The 15,401-nt window shown below is 32.9% G+C and overlaps 1 protein-coding gene across 1 annotated transcript; it reads left to right on the forward strand.

The window, feature by feature from the left end:
• Positions 1-9,836: 9,836 nt before the first annotated feature.
• Positions 9,837-13,680, forward strand: LOC129810344 (uncharacterized). The gene is made up of 4 exons (XM_055860756.1): positions 9,837-9,971; positions 10,973-11,123; positions 11,182-11,604; positions 11,670-13,680. The coding sequence occupies exons 2-4, from the start codon at positions 11,004-11,006 to the stop codon at positions 12,234-12,236; spliced, it is 1,110 nt and encodes a 369-aa protein (XP_055716731.1). The 5' UTR covers positions 9,837-9,971; positions 10,973-11,003; the 3' UTR covers positions 12,237-13,680.
• Positions 13,681-15,401: the final 1,721 nt, after the last annotated feature.

Here is a 15,401-nt window from a genome sequence, read left to right on the forward strand (position 1 = left end):
GGGTTGGAAAGAAATTCAACGTCTTATGTTCAAATATACAAACCCCTTTTTCACTGAAACAAAAATATCCATCAACGCTATGGCTCTTAGCTTCTTGGAAAATTTCCTCACTTTCGTATTTTGATTATGTGTGTGGCTTCGTATGCGTGTAATTACCAAATCCATCATGAGACGATTGCCATGCCCCCCCGAAAAGACCAAAAAGTCCACCCACCCATGAGATCGTCTTTTCGATGGGTTGAACCGGTTGAACACATCAGCAAAAGTGTAGCTTGTGGATGGGAAAGTTGGAGGTGGATAACATATGGCGTCACTTAACTGTCATAAATCAAGTCGTCCTTTTCAACACTAATTACTAGAACATGGCAAAGAATAATTTGACTCGACTCGACACATTACGTGCGCCACCCACTAAACTATTCATTCCAGGATGTTGCCGAATTTCGGGTCTCTTGCTTGGGCGCACAAAATACACACAAAGCTCACCCAAAAGCACGTTGTAAAGTTCTCCCCGGGAAAACCAAAAAGTTCCTTCTCCAACCCCCGTTGGTCCTTCACTTTTGCTTTCCATTCGTCAGAATAATGATGAGTATCCCTCTTTTGGGCTAGGCAAAATTGGGAACCATTTCATGCTTTGTAAATACGAACTGAGAAAACCTCTAACACAGAACATAAACCATTTATTAATGTATTATTTATTTACTGAAGTTCTTATTTTTCATTTTTTCCTAATTTAAATAATCTTTAAGTATTTTTTTGTATCGTCCAAATGCATGCATAGTTTAGTGAAAATAATAGGGAAGAAAATGTATCGGAGATATAAAATATTTAGCCTTCTTTTGGACATCTGAAAAAGTTAACGTTTTTCGTCATAAAGTCAATCGTAAAATATTACGAAGTATCGACGTGAGATCTAAAGCGCCCCCCGTGATTTCGCAAATTGTAATTGTATTTGTCACTTTCTTTCATTCATAATCGTATTTGGTTTTAGAAATTAAAGACAGATTTTCGTTTATTTGAAGAAGCAGACAGGGGTTAGCTTGTATTTGTTTATTTCTGTGCTAACATATTTTTTCAGGTGTTAAATCTAATTATAAAATCGATTACTAAAACCGTATTTTGTGAAACTTAACTTAACTTGTCTGTTAACTTGTCTGAGCCAAGTTATTAGACAGTGTAAAAGTTTAAAAATTTACTGGCTTACCGCAAAATCATACAACTTTGTGCCACTTTTTCAGGTTTTTCTTAAATATTTTCCAAATTAGTTGAGATTTTTAAATGAGATTTTTATCCAACAAAATTACACATCTCTGGAACACAGCCCCATGCTGGAAAAATCCAGGTATCATTGGACGAGGAGGAAAAATTCTTGTATGTGGCACAAAGTTGTAAATGAAAGTTGTGCAACTTTGTGCCATCCCTTTTTCTCAGGAAAATTAGTGTTGAACTTCTTCAATCCCACAGTTTTAGCTTCAAATCATCACTCTATATGTATTCAGAAATAAACAGTACATAAAAAAGTAGGGTAAGTGATATAAGTTGGACAATTTGTCGGTACAAGTTGGACATGGCTTTTTTCTTGATAAATACAGTACAAAATTAGTTTTAAGCACAAGGAACCAAATTATAAAACTAAAGCATTTTAAAAATATACAAATAAAAATGATGTACTAATTTTATCAAGAAAAAAACCCTGTTCGACTTGTACTAACCATTGTCCAACTTGTACCTCTTTACCCTACTATAATTCAATTTATTATTGTTTATAAATTATTTGTTATAAGTCGATTAAACTAAGATCAAGAGTCTAGTGCGATACATCATTAGAAAGGTCTCATTCTTGGCAATAACATACTGAAATTTCGTTGAAATTGGAAGCGCTGATTTCGAAATATTCGATTTTGAAATTACGAAAATAATTTAAGTAGAGCTTACTTTACAGAATTTTTGGAAAGCTTCCCCACAACTACCATTTCCGCTAGAGAGCTTTTCATGTCTAAAATTATGATGGCACTAAGTTGTAAGATTTTACGGAAGAGGAAGTGCTCATGCTTGATACCATTGGAAGCTTCGTAATGATTAAATTTTCTATGTCTCACAATATATATGTGACTCATCGCAATCATATTTTAAAAACTATGGGAAGTGGCCAGTTTTTAAAATATATTGCGGAGTCGCGTTTATTGTAGGAAAAAATCAGTCATTACGAGGCTTTCAATGGTATCAAGCATGGGCACTTTCCCCTATGTCTTCAGTTCTAATTAAAATAAGAACCGAATTCTTTAATTTATCCGTCTGCGAACACTTCTATCAAGGACGATTAACATGCTTATCATTTCCCACCCCCCCCCAATTCTCCTCATCCTTTCAGAACCGTTTTTTGGAATTGCTCGAAAACGGGTTGTGAAATTTTTTTTTCATTTTTGGATATGTTTTAGAGATTATCCAAACGAACATTTTGTCCTTATATCGAAATTCTCTTAAAACGTTCCTAATAACAGTTTTACAAGGTCAAAAGTTTAGAGGGCTCTACTGAGCGTATTTCTCAACTGAATGGTATCATGTTTGGAATTTCTGACAAGACTGAACCGATTCATAACCGATAAATACTTTTTATTAGAAAATCAATTGTATTAATCCTGAGCTATTTTGAGCGATCTTTTGAGTGATTTACGAATCGGTTCGAATCGACTGACAACCGGTAAACGGTAAATGATGCGAAAGTACTTTTGAGGTATAACATCTAAGTCACGAGTTCAAGTATTTTGCAATGCCTGGGACGCTTGGTCACCCTTTTTTAGAAAACCTAAAAGAAAAAAAAACTTTTGCTTAATTGGCAAAACGTTGCTGCCCATTCTGCTAAGTTGCCCATACATATATTTTTCTCGCTGTCTTCAACTGTTTGCGGGCGAATTATTTTCCTCAAATCTATCAGAAGAAGTATTTTAGATACATCTGAAACGAGAAATCGATAGCACGAAGAGATAAAAAATTAATAATATTGCAAATTTCGTAAAATATATCCTCACATAGTTGTAAGCATACGTACCTATTTTTATTAGATTGAATAGATCTTTTTTAATTCTACTGTATAATTTCACTATAACTAATTATAGATAAAACTTTAAATGATTACGCCCTTTTCCATTAGGGTAAAATGAGGTAATTTGGAACCATTTACAATTTGGGACATTTGAGAATTTCTTACTGTTTTAGAGATTCAAAAGGAAGAAATCTCTTTATTTTTTTCTTAATCATATTTTTCTTCTATTTTGCAGTTTTAGTTTTCCCTTTGCTCATCTGAAACAGTGAGAAAATATCAAGTGTCCCAAATTGTAAACGGTTCGAAATTACCCCATTTTACCCTACTGTCTTTCTCTTTTAGTCATATTGAATAATTTTTAAAGTAAATAAAAAATACAAGTCTCTAGCTTTTCATGAATTTGGTGAAAGATTAGGAAACTGCAAGATACAAGCATAAAAGATTGATTTAACAAGAACCAAGAGAGTAATGTAAGACGAAATTTATATAATCTGATTACATCTCAAATCACCATGGTAGTTACTTACCACAGACAGTAGATGCTTTAATAAAAAAAAAGTATGCATCCTTGTGGTAAAAGACTGAGCATTTATGTAGGAAATATTGCATTCTATTGCGATCTCTGAAATCATCAAGTTCCACGTTGAATAAAGAAGCTCTTAGCGAAATGAATTTTATCAAACTTCAGAGAATTTCAGCTAAAAATTCTTTCCAGCGATATTTTTAATAAAATGACATAGCAACTTTTGCCCATTTTTTTTCTTTTTTGTCCTCTCTGAAGACAAACGGATGCGAAGAAGGTTGATATAAAGAAGGGATCTTTTTGTGGTATTCTGTCTATTTTCCTGTGTAGTTTTGTCTCACGAAAAAGGAATAAAGTCTCAGGTAAGGAAAATGATATTAGTCCTTATTCGCAGGTAAGAATGTGAGATATTTCCTAACAATTTTTATTAGTAACCCTATGTGAACCATTGTATTTATTTTCCGTGAGTCTATGAGCGTTAAGGGTAGTTTTAAAGGGGAAATAACTTTCCTTGAAAATAGTTTTAATAAAAAAAAACTATTCATAAATGATTGAAAAAAAATATCTCTCTCCTTTAGACAAAGTGAAAATAAGTTCAACTTTGTATCAAAATAATTATAAGAAAGACATTTACATTAAGTAGTGTAAGTACGTTGTAATAAGTTCACATAAATCTTCAGTGATTTTTTCTGGGTTGTGGACATAAGCACCAGATGAAATTGCTACTGGAAGAGTGAGAAAAAAGGGGTGAAAAAGTGCAATTTCAACCCCTTGTGAAGTCCTCGAGAAGCAATTTCAGTAAGGTTGACACTGAAAGGAGACACTGGGCAAAATTGAGAATCACATTCTGCCCGATGCATCCCTCTCGTGTTCCCTCGTCTTCCCACACAATCACACAATCGTCCCTTCGTCCAATGCGCTGACCAATCAAAATGGACGAGGGAGTGCTCGAGGGTGGCTGGATTGGACAAAAGCTCCCGGAAAATTGCCTCTTGTCTCCATTCTCGACCACCAGGCATCCCTTTTGTGAACTGCCAAGGGGAGATTTTATCGGACCTTCTGGTCGCCTTTGACGCTCTTCTACATCAAAGCCACTGGAGAGGAGAGTCAGTAGCGTGTCCCTGAAGAGGCCAGAGGTATGAGATTGAAAGGGGTAATTAATTGACGTAGAATACTCACTCATATAAATCTAACACTTGCATTATATTGCTTTACAAAAGGATTAAAGGGAAGTTTGTGAAGTGATATTTGTCTCAAAATTAAATGGGCTTTATACTTAGATTCTTTTTTATTTTCTTTAGTCTGGGAGCTGAACTGAAGCTTTAATCTGAAGATTGTGTTGCTATAAGTTCGTAAAATGCGTAAAATACATTTCTTAAGCATAACACTAAAAATAATTTAAAAAGACTAGAGTTATTGAACCGCAAGGTAATTTTCACCCAAAAAAAAGCACTTTTACTGAGTTGAAATGTTTTTTTTTTTGTTAAATCTTAAAAGCTTTGCAGTCAGTAAACATACAATTTAGATTTAAAATGAATTTATGATTAATTAAAAAACAACATTTCTATTTATCTTTAAACTTCAAAATGAATTTTTGGAAGAATTTTAGGGAAGCTTTTGATCAACTTTACTCAAGGAAAACTGTGATAATGTTTCTTAGAAGAACTCTCAGGGAATTTCTCAAGGTTTCCACATTTTCCCAAAATAATCAGAATCAGTGTAATATTTTTTTTGGTGAATTTTTGAAAGAAACTTTATAGGAAATATTTTGAGACTTTAAGGCGTCTTCTATACGGGGGGATTTCGAAATGCACCCCACTGCACTGTTTTATTTTTGAACGTGTTTTCCAAATGAATGTGGCTCGATAATATTATATTCTACTCATAATGTAATTTTTATAATTTAAATACGTATTGCATTTTATATATTGCAATTTTTCGATAACTGTTTCGTATACACTGGAAAGGATAATTCCAAAGTTTAAAGGATAATTCCAAAATGAAGAACCAGAAAAGTGCATTGGCAGCATTTAATGTCAGACGAATTTTGGAAAGGATAAACTTTAACAAGAATGCATTTTGAGTTTTTATTTATGATTAAAATGTTGCTTGAAAAATTTCGAAATAGTTATCTGTCTTTCGAAAGATCAATTCCATTTTGCACAGTCTCTGGAAATGATGACGATTTTATGAGTATCCTAGTGGAAAATTTATGAATTAAGGTAAGGTACTCTCTAGTCGGCCGTTTAACAAGTCGGCCACTATGTGTTCTTCAAGTCGGCCGGTGGAATTATTTATTCATATTATATAATTTTGCAATAATATTCCAGGAGTTTTATAACATCATAAGGTCAATAATTGTATAAATAACACAAATGACCGAGAATACAAATGAAATTAGACACAAAACATTAAAAAAATTATTAAAAGTCAGAGGATTCAAGTTTACCTTAAGCAATATTGGTCATTTTTCAGCATATTTTGATGTTCTTTATAATATTCACGACATTTTTTCACAAAGAGTTATTCGATTTATTACCTGTACAGATTACTTTAGCAGTCAAATTTTGAGTCAAACCGCAAGTTGAGAACTTTAACTAACTCACTGTGCAATAAATTTATTTTCATTATTGATAAAAATATTAATTTTCTGTCTTAAATGTGAAGGTGTGAAATTTTAAAGCCATGTTCCTCAATTCGGCCGGCTAAATAAAAGAATAAAAAGAATTTTTCCCTTACAATTTTTTGTTTTCTTTAAATTACTATTCTTTAAAGGTTTTCTTTCTTTCTTTCTCAATATCCTTTTTTAGTCCGTAAAAATGTTACGGGCTTTTAAAATCTGAAAAATGGGTGGCCGACTAGAGGAACCCCAGGTGGCCGAGTAGAGAAACGCTTATATTGAAGTGGCCGAATTGAGGAACACTCTACATTTTTAAAACATTTTAATTTTTTAATAATCTAAAATTATTTTATCTCCAAATAAAATGTACAATCAGATGGACAAAGATCTATACTACAACTTAGGGTGAAAATTTGATCAAAACAGGCAAATTAAATGTCCTTTTACATAAGTTTTTCATAAAACCCATCCTTAAGTGGCCGACATACAGCCCCTTACCTTACAATTGAAAAGAATTTTGCCATACCATTTAGAAAAGATTGGATGCGTTTCTAAGATCAATTCATGGGTTCCAGATCTTTTTGACCATATTTCTCTCCTCGTACGTTACGATAAAGAGCCCTTTTTGGATCAATTGGTAACAGATGATAATAAATGAATTTAATGTAACAACATATAGCAAGAAGTCCTGAAAAAACTACCAAGACTGTTTCAAAAGTTGATCTATATCCCACGAATGTGATGCTGTAAAATTGATAAGATTTCATGGTCACTTTAGGACTTTAGTCACTTTTGGTGTTACAAAAAGGGAACAAATCTTATAAGATTTCTTGTTGAACTTGTTTCAATAAATTATAAGAAATTATTTCATATGAAACAACAATGAAACATGAAACATGAAAGACAAATTCCAATTGGAAAGGTCAATTGGATTTGAATCGGTAATTTCTCTGGAATTTTGGCGCCGTCTGTTGTGAGATATACGGTTTCGCATTAATTTCTTAGAAGAATATACATTTTTTTTATTACCAAAATCGAACTTTTTCTTAAAAAAAAAAGTATCTAATTTTACAAAGTGATTAGTTTATTAATAAATAAAAATAATCACAAAAATAGGGTCATTCCTTTTACAATTGTGAAAATACAAAAACCGATATGAAAATCAAAAAGAAAAAGTTAATAAATTCAAAGAATACGAAATTCAAAAGAATAATGAAATAACAGAAAAAATCCTAAGCTTCTCAAGCTTCTATTTAAAAAAAAATCCGAATGGCAGATGCAGAAGAGTGCAATCTACCAATCAATGAAAAATTTTGATCATAAAATATCATGACCCCCTCCCTACCATGCGATTTTTTCAATTAAAAAATTTACGAAAAAAAAATCTAAAATCTGTTCTAATAACCGTAATTCTTAATATTTATCAATGAAATTCACATTATTGAATACTCAAAATAGTTCTACCAATCAATATTATCAAAAAAATAATAATGTTGTAAATTTGTTTTTGGAAAAATTGTGACCATTTTCATTGAGAAAAAATCGCAAGGTGGTGGGGGGTCATGATGTATTTTGGCCAATTTTTTTCCAAAAAAATATTTTTAAATGGTAGATTGTTCACTCTCCTGCAGCTGCCATTCGGATTTTTTTTTTCAAATTGAAGCCTGAGCAGCTTAGGAGTTTTTTCTTTTATTTTCATTATTCTTTTAAATTTTATACTCTTTGAATTTATAAACTTTTTCTTCTTGATTTTCATATATATTTTTTTTTTGTATTTTCACAATTGTAAAAGGGATGACTCTATTTTTGTTAATAAATATATTTAGGAATTAGGACAGACGGAGTACTTTTAGTCAACTAATTAAGCTTTTTTTTCATGCATGAGTTGTGAAAAACAAATGAAAAGGTTTGTCTAATGTTTTTATGTTTCATAAGTAACATTAGGATATTGTCTGTATGAAACAGTGTAGTTCAGAAGAGCTCTAAAATCCTTGACTTTTTCTAGATAGGATAATGAAAAAAGTACGACACGTTGGCTACACATGCCCTGGTCTAGGTAAATATAGCCACTTTTGGGGTAATAATTGCCACCAGTTTTCCAGACGAAATTTCAAATTGGAGATACCAAATATCGTTTTACTTGATACACTGAAGCCCACTGATGCTAAGTATGTCATTAAACCTAAAGAAAAAGGCTTTAGCCGACTTTTTTATGACATTTTTGTAATTGCGACAAAATTGATGAAAATATCCTGAAAAAATCTATTTCACAAATTTTTCATCCGAATGAATGGCAATATTGCTTGGAATATCAATAGTACTTTTTCATCTAGCAATTATCCATGTATTAGAGAAAAATCATCAATAGTTTTATCCCGCCACGGAAGAGTGACTACATTTGCCTAGAGGGCTTTTTCAGTGTTTATCCTCTTATATATGTATATAAAAAATGAGATAATTATTATCTAAGTGAAAAATATCTTTTAATTATCTTTATTAAACCAGAAACGAGGTAAAACTATGAGATCTTGACTAGAAACTCACAAAACCAAGTGCTAAGTCCAAAAACTGTAACATCAAAATTACAATTTTATACCCATTTTATAAAAATGCTTCTAAATTATGTGTCCCGGTCAACATCCCGAAAGCCAAAATCCCGAATTCTTAAAAGTGTCATAGCTACTCCCACGATTGCACCCGTTCTTGCTGGAGGCAAAGGGAAATCTTCTGTGTCTTGGGAAATTATTCTAAACATTTTCCTCCATATAATTTCATCCCTTTCTGAATTTTGAATATTCGGGATTTTGGCTTTCGGGATTTTGGCTGTCACCGCTAAACTATAGGATAACAGGATCAGACTTATAAATATTTCTGGGAATATGGAGATGTGTTCCTACATTCATTAAAAATACTTTGCTCAATGTACATTTTAAGGGAAACGAGAAAAATCCACTGTCTACTTCTACCCCTGGCTAATTGTACCCCGGGATCCCCTATCATTATTATTAATAGTATTTTATTAAATTCGATACTTTTTTTTAAGAATAAAGGCAGGATCAGATTGACAGTAAAATGTTCATCGTATTTCGGTAATTTACGCATATTCATTGTAATTCTTACGCAAATTCTCAATTACCGTATTATAGTAGACTCTCACTCAATCGGCTCTTTTTCAATCGGGCGACAAATTTTGTTGACAATTTTCACGTTTAATTATGAAGCTAATTCGCTCAAATTCGCTATAGTTCTTCCTATTTTATTGTGATTCTTTATAATTGAGCGCTTTTTGTGGAATTTACAAAGGCTTTGACGCTCAATTCCTAAACCGGATGACATTTTGCCCCATATTCCCGATTGAGAGAGAGTCTACTGTACCTTATCTTATACTCGGTGGCACTAGGTGAAAATACTATAAGAAAATTTAAGAACTAAAACGAAAGTACGATAAACGGAGAGTCAAAAAAAAAAACTGTAGGATTTTTTTGCTACAGTTTTTCGAGCAGGTTTTTTGCTCAATGTGATTCTGCCCTAAGTCTGGTTTTGCTAAAAAATATATATTCTTCTAAGAAAACCTAAAGCACAAGTTTGCAAGGGTTAAATAAATAATTATTATTGGGCCTCATTCTCTAATTCTGCAAGAAAAGTGAGGTTTTGTTTACACCAGTTGCAAGTTAACTCACGGCGTTTTGTGGAAGTTTTTGTGTGGTGAAAAGTGACAATTTTATGATCCGGAAGTAGTTTAAATTACAAATCAAAGTATTTGAGGGTGTAATAAGGTGAAATTGGTAAGTTTTAATGTCAAATAACAAGTTTTGTGTGGCCTCAAAAATTACTGTAAAGATAACCTCTTTGAGGCTACCAGTAAAAATTAATTTTTAAGATACAATAAATTCAGCAATTTGGGGCGCCACAAATCTTAAAGACTTTAATTTTATGCATCTGTAGGTGTTTTTGTTAGTGTTTTGTGGCAATTTACCAAGATTTTTCAACAAAAAACTCACAAATTTCCATTGGTCGTTTCATCTAAATTCCTGGGTTTTTCTTGTCCGGGACACTAGTAGACACTAAATGGGGCCACCACAATGACTTTTGGCTCTTAAAAATGCTTTCCGGAAAGCTTTCTTGCACATAAATTAGAAAATTAGAATTTGTAAATATAACCTCAAAATTCTCCAAAAACACTGAGAAAAATCTGCATGAAAAATTATTCCGACGACGTCCGTGGACTAATGCGGAGAAAATTTGGACAATTGCAGAGTCTGTCGCTATGATATATATAAACACTAAAAAACACTTTACTTAATTTTTAAATCGTGCAACATTGAATTAAAATTTATTTTCTTTAAATTTAAATTTATTTTCTTTTAATTTAACGAATATATGAAAATAAGTGACTATTTCAAATGTATTGCGGTAATTCAACAGCCAGAAAAATTAAAATACACAAGATTTTTCGAAATCCAATTAGCGTAATTTTAATGGCAGATGCAAAGTTTCCATGGTTGGTAAATTTATTTATTTTTTTACATTAATTGCTGAAATATATTTGAAGAAATGTTGAAGTAAACTGCAAATTATATGAAAAATGTTTGTTTTATTACACAATAAGTACAACTATTAAACATTCTCATAATCTAATTTTTGTTCTAAATAACAAATCGACAGCAGTACAATCTATATTGGCCTGTAATTCAAAAATCAAATTTTTATTATATCACAAATCATTCGCATTAGTAAGAGTCGTCTGTAGATACAAAATGACTATTTTATGTTCTTTTTACGATAGAGTTAAAGGTTAGAGAACCTAGAGAGGAAATATGGGCCGGCCGCGTAAAGGTTCCGCAGCTATTTCCAAGACATCACAAGGAAAGAGAAGGCGCCCGGAAACCGATACGGATTGTAGTACGGATTCTGACGCAGGAGATAAAGATATCAAGGTATCTTACTTTAAAATAACTTATGTTTAATGTTTTTATATAAATTCATGATTTGCAGCAAAACCATGCTACTGCAGCTCAAAGAGAAAAACTCCTAGATGAGATGGAAAAAAATTTTCAATTATTTAATGGAGAGTATCATAGTATGGCTGAAGAGCAACAAATCGCAAGAAACAAAGCCTGGGAAAAGTTGGCAATTGAGTTAAATTCTATGGAAAAAGATAAGGCTCCCAAGACAAGACAACAATGGCTGCGAACATGGAAGGCTATGCAAACTCATGCAAAAAAGGCAGTCAGTGCGGTTAAAAACGATATTGATGAAACTGGAGGCGGTCCTGGGATTGGAAGTAGATTGACGACTAGACAAGAACGTATAATAAGTCTAATCGGTCCACGTGCTACAGGCATCCTACAACGCGCTGCAAATTGTTCGGAAGTCTTGTCGACAGCACGTGATCATCAATATTCAAATTTAAGCAAGGTAGAACTGAAATTTTTCTATACAAATTGAAATATCTATTAAAATTTATGTTAATACTCTTACAGATAATTCATGATCGCCTTCAAGGAAATCTTGAAGAAAGCGATAGGCAGACTGTTTCAGTTAACTCCTCCGATGAAGATGATTTCATTGCAACCAATCCTGCCTTGAATAGAGTGCCCCCGGATATTCAACCGCCAAAAAGTAAAGTTCCACAGCCCCAGAGACTATTGGATTCTTTGAATGTGGATCTAATGAGAGATCCTTTTGACAATCCCATACCAGGACCTTCTCATGGAAATTTCACTTCAAATCTTTATGCAAATCCAACTCCAGGTCCTTCTCACGTCAAATGTGTACCTGGTCCTTCTCATGCCATCGATGTACCTGGTCCTTCCCACGTCACCGGCGTACCTGGTCTTCCTCAAGCTGCCGGTGTACCTGGTCCGTCACATACGAAAAAGCACAGTAGTTCACGTAATGTGCAAAAGCGTGCATTTAACAAAACTCAATGCAGTAATACGAAATTTAAATCGAGCTATGTTCCCATGCCTTCAAATACAAAGGCAACACAGACACCTCAAAGTATTTCTCCAACCAAAGAGGTTTGTCAGTATTTCAATTATTCTTAATTTGCAAGATTATTTCGATTAATTTAAGCAATGCAACATATACTAAAGCATGTCCTGAATTTAAAAGACAAGAAGACAAATGACTCATTAAAAAACTATAGTACATTATAAATACATTTGACATATTTGACATTGACAAGGGAAGATTGCCATCCAAACCACAGATTCCTTCGGGCACTTGTCGTACTCTTTGAACCTATACTTGCTGGCTACTCCCGTACAAGTTTTCGCCGTGTAAAACTGTTGGCCGGGCAATTGAGTAAATTCACCTTTTACGACAGTTTCGTCGTCCATCAAAATGCATCCTTGAAAGCCTTTCAAAACTCGATCACTCAGATTTCTCGACCTCGTTTTGGTACTTTGCCTCTGCTTGTCCGTGCGATGGGGAGCAGCTTGAGCTTTGTGCGTTATCAATCCATTATTCTCTTTGATTCTCTGCACTAAGCTCTTGGAGATACCCAGATTTTGCCCACAGCTCTGACTGAAAGGCAAGGTTGCTTCTGGAAAAGCGCCAACACTATCTTCTCCATCCTCTTGTCTATAGCTCCAGGTTTTCTGCCACATCCTGGCTTTCGAACAACAGTCTTGAGTTTCTTGAAGCGTAATATAACCCTTCACACTGTGGATGGACACTTCCGATTTCAGAATAGCTCGCTTTTGGATTCTTTATGTACGTGTCCACGATCAATTTGCGCAGGTTCTCTATTTTTATCACTTTTCTCAGCCAAAACACAGCCTTTTTCAATATTTTTTCAGAAATGAAAAGCTGATGAAATTCTATTGTAACGTCAAAAAATCAGAACAAAACTCAATTTCTATTGTGACTAACTTCATGTCGAAAACTTGTCATTTAAATCCGGGACACGCTTTATAGTAACTGAGGGCAAGATAGACTTCGTTTCTTGCAATCAAAGTTGTGTACAAAGGAGGAAAAGTGATCCGATACTTCTACCAGTCTATTTTCCCTTCAGATACGGTATATGAGAAACTGTAAATTTTTCATTAATATTCATAGGGATACAAAGAGCGTTGTGAGATCTTGGAAAAAGAAAATCAAGAATTGAGGAATCGCATTGAAAATTTAAAATTTAAACAGCGAGGAGATGTACATTTTCACTTTACTTTTAATCAGAACTAAATGTACAAAGTTTTAAAAGAAATAGTTAAAGATGTTACAGATATATATTCCAGTGATTTACTTCCAATGAATTAAAAAAATGAATTTAACTGTTCAGATAAAAGTAATTTTGAGAATTCACTCAGGAATGTGCAGTAAGATGGTTTAACCCAGACAGTCGTATATGGGTTCCATCCACAACGCCAATTACTCCCCGAATTCCGTATTTTTCCTGAAATCTAAATTTTCAAAAATATAAATTTGTATTTATATATTCATTTTGAAATCAGAATGAGCTTATTAAAACTCGTGTCAAATCTAAAAAAATGTCTATGAATATTTTCCCGCAATTTTACAGCTTAATGTTGAAACGAAGTTTAATGATAATCTGCCGTTATCTAATGTATCTAATGTTTGAACGTGAAATAGAGTAAATTTAAAGAGTAGATTAAATTTTAGATTCAGATTCTTTGTATCAATATTAAACTCTTAAATAGCTTCAGAACACCAGATTTACTTGAACTTTTAGCAAGCATATTTTCAATAATTTACCGTGTCTTCACTCGTTCTACCTCAGCCATTGTTGTAGGAAATGTTACATATTTGTTTAGCAGCTTCTCAGCAATTAGCCGGCTGATTTGCGTAATAATCCTGCTCACCGAAGCTTGGCTTAGGCATGTCAGAAAATCCTGTCCAAGACGTTTTTGGTAACTACCAGAGCAATAAAAATTCAGAGCCACTAAAACTTTCAATGCAAGTGGAATTTTTGTATTCCGATCTGCTGGTGTTTCATAGGGAGCCAAATCTTCAATCAGTAGTTTTGTCAGCGACTTACTGAGCCCAAAGAACTTCCTAAAACTACAATTTTCAAATTAACAATATGTAAAATATAAAATGTTTACGATCTCTCGTAATTTTATTTTGATAATGAGCCTAAGAATTTGATATCATAATCAAGTTAATGTAAATCGCAATTTTTATTATTTGATAATTAGATCTACACAGTAACACAGGTGAAAATAAAAAAAAGACAAATTAATTAAACTCAATTAAGGGAACATTTTTTTGATTTTCTGGATCCTCTAATTTTAAAACCTAGTACTGTCACAGGCTGTTACGTAAACATGTTTTAAAATAAAATTATTGTGTGCTGGTTTTAATAGTACTCAATAAAAAAAACATACTTGGCATCATGTAGTCTGAAAGCTTTTGCCTGCAATCTGAGATATCTCCTGGGTCTTCTAAATCCTCTGTGTAAATCATCCATCGATTATTTTAAAATGTTCGCCTTTTGTTCGTTAGAAATTAATGTAGTTGCTGTCAATTCTTCGGCTGTTGAATAACCAATATTAAAATGTAAATGAAATAAAAATACATTTAAAATAGTCACTTATTTTCATATATTTGTTAAATAAAAAGAAAATAAATTTAAAGTGTTAATTCAATGTTGCACGATTTAAAAATTAAGTAAAGTGTTTTTTAGTGTTTATATATATCATAGCGACAGACTCTGCAATTGTCCAAATTTTCTCCGCATTAGTCCACGGACGTCGTCGGAATAATTTTTCATGCAGATTTTTCTCAGTGTTTTTGGAGAATTTTGAGGTTATATTTACAAATTCTAATTTTCTAATTTATGTGCAAGAAAGCTTTCCGGAAAGCATTTTTAAGAGCCAAAAGTCATTGTGGTGGCCCCATTTAGTGTCTACTAGTGTCCCGGACAAGAAAAACCCAGGAATTTAGATGAAACGACCAATGGAAATTTGTGAGTTTTTTGTTGAAAAATCTTGGTAAATTGCCACAAAACACTAACAAAAACACCTACAGATGCATAAAATTAAAGTCTTTAAGATTTGTGGCGCCCCAAATTGCTGAATTTATTGTATCTTAAAAATTAATTTTTACTGGTAGCCTCAAAGAGGTTATCTTTACAGTAATTTTTGAGGCCACACAAAACTTGTTATTTGACATTAAAACTTACCAATTTCACCTTATTACACCCTCAAATACTTTGATTTGTAATTTAAACTACTTCCGGATCATAAAAT

This window comes from Phlebotomus papatasi, chromosome 1 (assembly GCF_024763615.1).
Source record: "Phlebotomus papatasi isolate M1 chromosome 1, Ppap_2.1, whole genome shotgun sequence".
Lineage (NCBI taxonomy): Eukaryota > Metazoa > Arthropoda > Insecta > Diptera > Psychodidae > Phlebotomus > Phlebotomus papatasi.